Source organism: Salmo salar, chromosome 09 (assembly GCF_965601325.2).
Source record: "Salmo salar chromosome 09, fSalSal1, whole genome shotgun sequence".
Classification (NCBI taxonomy): Eukaryota; Metazoa; Chordata; class Actinopteri; order Salmoniformes; family Salmonidae; genus Salmo; species Salmo salar.
The window spans coordinates 152,242,659-152,248,563 of NC_138299.1; the positions used below are offsets into that span (position 1 = coordinate 152,242,659).

The 5,905-nt window shown below is 41.6% G+C and overlaps 1 protein-coding gene across 1 annotated transcript in view; it reads right to left on the minus strand.

The window, feature by feature from the left end:
* Positions 1 to 4,711: 4,711 nt before the first annotated feature.
* clpb (ClpB family mitochondrial disaggregase) overlaps positions 4,712 to 5,905 on the minus strand; it is a 75,712-nt gene continuing 74,518 nt past the window's right edge. Inside the window, 1 exon segment of the mRNA XM_082955544.1 lies at positions 4,712 to 5,343. Within this exon segment, the coding sequence (XP_082811670.1) occupies positions 5,122 to 5,343 (222 nt within the window). The 3' untranslated portion in view covers positions 4,712 to 5,121.

Here is a 5,905-nt window from a genome sequence, read left to right on the forward strand (position 1 = left end):
AACACACACAGACAGGATGGAGTGACAGCAGAACACAACACACACAGACAGGATGGAGTGACAGCGGAACACAACACACACAGACAGGATGGAGTGACAGCAGAACACAACACACACAGACAGGATGGAGTGACAGCAGAACACAACACACACAGATAGGATGGAGTGACAGCAGAACACAACACACAGACAGGATGGAGTGACAGCAGAACACAACACACACAGACAGGATGGAGTGACAGCAGAACACAACACACACAGATAGGATGGAGTGACAGCAGAACACAACACACACAGACAGGATGGAGTGACAGCAGAACACAACACACACAGACAGGATGGAGTGACAGCAGAACACAACACACACAGACAGGATGGAGTGACAGCAGAACACAACACACACAGACAGGATGGAGTGACAGCAGAACACAACACACACAGACAGGATGGAGTGACAGCAGAACACAACACACACAGACAGGATGGAGTGACAGCAGAACACAACACACAGACAGGATGGAGTGACAGCAGAACACAACACACACAGACAGGTCCGAACAAAACAGAGACAGGAATCTCCATTGATCACAGCAGCTTTATTTACAACATGATGGGTGTTCGTATACAAGAATGAAAAATGTCTCTTCTTTAGCTCGGCTCCTTGTAAACATGAAGGATACATTAAAATATATAAATAATATTTATATCTCTACATTTCCAGATGGATTCCCACCAAACACCACTAAATATATTCATGACAAAGGAGGCGATACTTAACATTTAACATGCAACTACTGAAACATTTAAACATGCAGTTTATTGATATCCATAATTTATCATCCATAAACGTTAGTTAATGTGTCCTTTCTACGAACACATTTTACATGACTCAGATGACTTGGTATGCTGGCGGAATGTTCTCACAAGACTCCGAGACAACACTAACTTCTAGCTTTGGCTTGACAACACTATAGACAACACTATAGACAACACTATAGACAACACTATAGACAACACTATAGACAACACTATAGACAACACTAAGTTCTAGCTTTGGCTTAATGTTTCGATTTCTTTAAATCAATCAAATACTTCTATAATTGTCTTCATATACAGGTTTATCCATATATATATATATATATACACACACAGTACCAGTCAAAACTTTGGACACCACTACTCATTCCAGGGGTTTTCTTAAAAAAAAAATATCATTTTCTACATTGTAGAATAATAGTGAAGACATCAAAGCTATGAAATAACACATACGGAATGATATAGTAACCAAAAAAGTGTTACAAATTCTTCAAATTAGCCACCCTTTGCCTTGATGACAGCTTTGCACTTTCTTGGCATTCTCTCAACCAGCTTCATGAGGTAGTCACCATGAATGCATTACAATTAACAGGTGTGTCTTGTTAAGTTAACTTGATAGCCCTATTTGGTAAAAGACCAAGTCCATATTATGGCAAGAACAGCCCAAATAAGCAAAGAGAAACAACAGTCTATGATTACTTTAAGACATGAAGGACCGTCAATATGGAAGATGTCAAGAAATGTGAAAGTTTCTTCAAGTGCAGTCGCAAAAACCATCAAGCGCTATGATGAAACTGGCTCTCATGAGGACCGCCACAGGAAAGGAAGAGCCAGAGTTACCTCTGCTGCAGAGGATAAGTTTATTAGAGTTACCAGCCTCAGAAATTGCAGCCCAAATAAATGCTTCACGGAGTTCAAGTAACAGACACATCTCAACATCAACTGTTCAGAGGAGACAACGTGAATCAGGCCTTTATGGTAGAATTGCTGCAATGAAACCACTACTAAAGGACACCAATAAGAAGAGACTTGCTTGGGCCAAGAAACACGAGCAATGGACCTTAGACCGGTGGAAATGTATCGTTTGGTCTGATGAGTTCAAATTTGAGATTTTTGGTTCCAACCGCCGTGTCTTTGTGAGACGCAGAGTAGGTGAATGGATGATCTCTGCATTTGTGGGTCCCATCGTGAAGCATGGAGTAGGAGGTGTGATGGTGTGGGGGTGCTTTGCTGGTGACACTGTCAGTGATTTATTTAGAATTCAAGGCACACTTAACCAGCATGACTACCACAGAATTCTGCAGTGATATGCCATCACATCTGGTTTGGGCTTAGTGGGACTATCATTTGCTTTTCAACAGGACAATGACCCAACACACCTCCAGGCTGTGTAAGGGCTATTTGACCAAGAAGGAGAGTGATGGAGTTCTGCGTCAGATGACCTGGCCTCCACAATTACCCGACCCAACCCCAATTGAGATGGTTTGGGATGAGTTGGACCGCAGAGTAAAGGAAAAGCAGCCAACAAGTGGCAACTCCTTCAAGACTGTTGGAAAAGCATTCCAGGTGAAGCTGTTTGAGAGAATGCCAAGAGTGTGCAAAGCTGTCATCAAGGCAAACGGTGGCTAATTTGAAGAATCTCAAATCTCAAATATATTTTGATTTGTTTAACACTTTTTTGGTTACTACTGATTCCATATGTGTGTTATTTCATAGTTTTGATGTCTTCACTACTTTCTCCAATGTAGAAAATAATAAAAATATAGAAAAACTCTTGAATCAGTAGGGGTTCAATGTTTTGACTGGTACTGTATATATATACAGTGCCTTGCGAAAGTATTCGGCCCCCTTGAACTTTTCGACCTTTTGCCACATTTCAGGCTTCAAACATAAAGATATAAAACTGTAATTTTTTGTGAAGAATCAACAACAAGTGGGACACAATTATGAAGTGGAACGACATTTATTGGATATTTCAAACTTTTTTAACAAATAAAAAACTGAAAAATTGGCCGTGCAAAATTATTCAGCCCCTTTACTTTCAGTGCAGCAAACTCTCTCCAGAAGTTCAGTGAGGATCTCTGAATGATCCAATGTTGACCTAAATGACTAATGATGATAAATAGAATCCACCTGTGTGTAATCAAGTCTCCGTATAAATGCACCTGCACTGTGATAGTCTCAGAGGTCCGTTTAAAGCGCAGAGAGCATCATGAAGAACAAGGAACACACCAGGCAGGTCCGAGATACTGTTGTGGAGAAGTTTAAAGCCGGATTTGGATACAAAAAGATTTCCCAAGCTTTAAACATCCCAAGGAGCACTGTGCAAGCGATAATATTGAAATGGAAGGAGTATCAGACCACTGCAAATCTACGAAGACCCGGCCGTCCCTCTAAACTTTCAGCTCATACAAGGAGAAGACTGATTAGAGATGCAGCCAAGAGGCCCATGATCACTCTGGATGAACTGCAGAGATCTACAGCTGAGGTGGGAGACTCTGTCCATAGGCCAACAATCAGTCGTATACTGCACAAATCTGGCCTTTATGGAAGAGTGGCAAGAAGAAAGCCATTTCTTAAAGATATCCATAAAAAGTGTAGTTTAAAGTTTGCCACTAGCCACCTGGGAGACACACCAAACATGTGGAAGAAGGTGCTCTGGTCAGATGAAACCAAAATCGAACTTTTTGGCAACAATGCAAAACGTTATGTTTGGCGTAAAAGCAACACAGCTCATCACCCTGAACACACCATCCCCACTGTCAAACATGGTGGTGGCAGCATCATGGTTTGGGCCTGCTTTTCTTCAGCAGGGGCAGGGAAGATGGTTAAAATTGATGGGAAGATGGATGGAGCCAAATACAGGACCATTCTGGAAGAAAACCTGATGGAGTCTGCAAAAGACCTGAGACTGGGACGGAGATTTGTCTACCAACAAGACAATGATCCAAAACATAAAGCAAAATCTACAATGGAATAGTTCACAAATAAACATATCCAGGTGTTAGAATGGCCAAGTCAAAGTCCAGACCTGAATCCAATCGAGAATCTGTGGAAAGAACTGAAAACTGCTGTTCACAAACGCTCTCCATCCAACCTCACTGAGCTCGAGCTGTTTTGCAAGGAGGAATGGGCAAAAATGCCAGTCTCTCGATGTGCAAAACTGATAGAGACATACCCCAAGCGACTTACAGCTGTAATCGCAGCAAAAGGTGGCGCTACAAAGTATTAACTTAAGGGGGCTGAATAATTTTGCACGCCCAATTTTTCAGTTTTTTATTTGTTAAAAAAGTTTGAAATATCCAATAAATTTTGTTCCACTTCATAATTGTGTCCCACTTGTTGTTGATTCTTCACAAAAAATTACAGTTTTATATCTTTATGTTTGAAGCCTGAAATGTGGCAAAAGGTCGAAAGGTTCAAGGGGGCCGAATACTTTCGCAAGGCACTGTATGTATATGTATATATATATATGTATATGTATGTGTATATGTATATGTATATATATGTATGTGTATATGTATATGTATATATATGTATATGTATATATATGTATATGTATGTATATGTATATATGTATATATATATAGTTCTATAACGGAACTATTGCCCTTTCCTCCAGCTTCCTCATCAATGGCTGCTCTCCAATGATGATATGGACAGACGTGGTTAATATCTCTCCTAACTGATGCTAGATAAATAGTACAATATATCCAAACCCCTCAGGCTACACTGACCAGGACATGGGCTGTAGTCACTGAGGCTGCCTCAGGGAACTGATAGGGACTTGACTCATCAGTGTGTGTGTGTGTGTGTGTGTGTGTGTGTGTGTACTGTGGATACAGTATGAAGGGTAGAAGACAGACCGTGTGAGACAGGGAGAGAGACCATGATGTGTTTCTTCTGAGACGTGTTTTATTTTACATTATTAACTGGGTGGTTCCAGTCCTGAAAGCTGATTGGCTGACAGCCATGGTAACTCAGACTGTATACCATGGGTATGACAAAACATTATTTTTACTGCTCTGATTATGTTGGTAACCAGTTTATAATAGCAATAAGGCACCTTCGGGGTTTGTGATATATGACCAATATACCATGGCTATGGGCTGTGTCCAGGCACTCCATGTTGCGTCGTGCATAAGAACAGCCCTTAGCCGTGGTATATTGGCCATATACCACAGCTCCTCGGGCCTTATTGCTAAATTAGCTCCATGAAAACCAACTGATGATTATGAGGTGATAGGTTATTATGAGGTGACAGTAGACTCCAGAGTATATATACAGTAGGTGCTGTACTGTGTGTTAGTGATCGGGGCTGAGAGGAGGGCGTATGTCCAGCGTCCGTGCTGTGCTGTCCTTCCCCACAACCTCCAGACGCAGACTGGGTACGCCCTGCCCCAGCCCTTCCTGCCCCTCGGCCCCGCCCCTGTCCTCTGAGTGGACAGACAGGCGGAGGGTGCAGCCCTTAGGAAGGAGCTCCTGCTCATAGGCTGCTGCCAGTTGGTTGACCACCCTCCGCTCCACCTGGTAACACAACAAACCAGACCGGTCAGGCCTAGTACTGACGCACGGCTCAACTCAAAACCAGTGGGACCTGTTTTTGGGTTTGATAATGTTTACCTGACAGCTGAATGGGTGGGAGTTCAATGTTAACCAGATGATGAACAGAGAATATACAGAAGTCCCATTATAAATCAAGTATAGTATTTCTTTATAAAAGCTGAGTATTTCTGACGATTGGACCATAATTGTTACCTATTAAAAGGTCCAATGCAGCTGTTTATCTCAACATCAAACCTTTTCTGGGTAACAATTTAGTACCTTCATGTTATTTTTTATTTTTTTTATTTCAATTGTCAAAAAATAACCAAATTAGCTTCTTAGCAAAGAGCAATTTCTCAAGCAATCATTTTTCTAGGACTGTCTGGGAGTGGTTTGAATGAGGGGTCTAATTGGACGAGCCTAAAGGGAGGGATATGCAACCTGAAAACTTGCTGTTATTGGCAGAGGTTTTGAAACTCTCTATGTTGTTATTGGTCCATTAACTTATAGCTTCTGGTGATGTCACCTGTCAGGCGAAACCTCC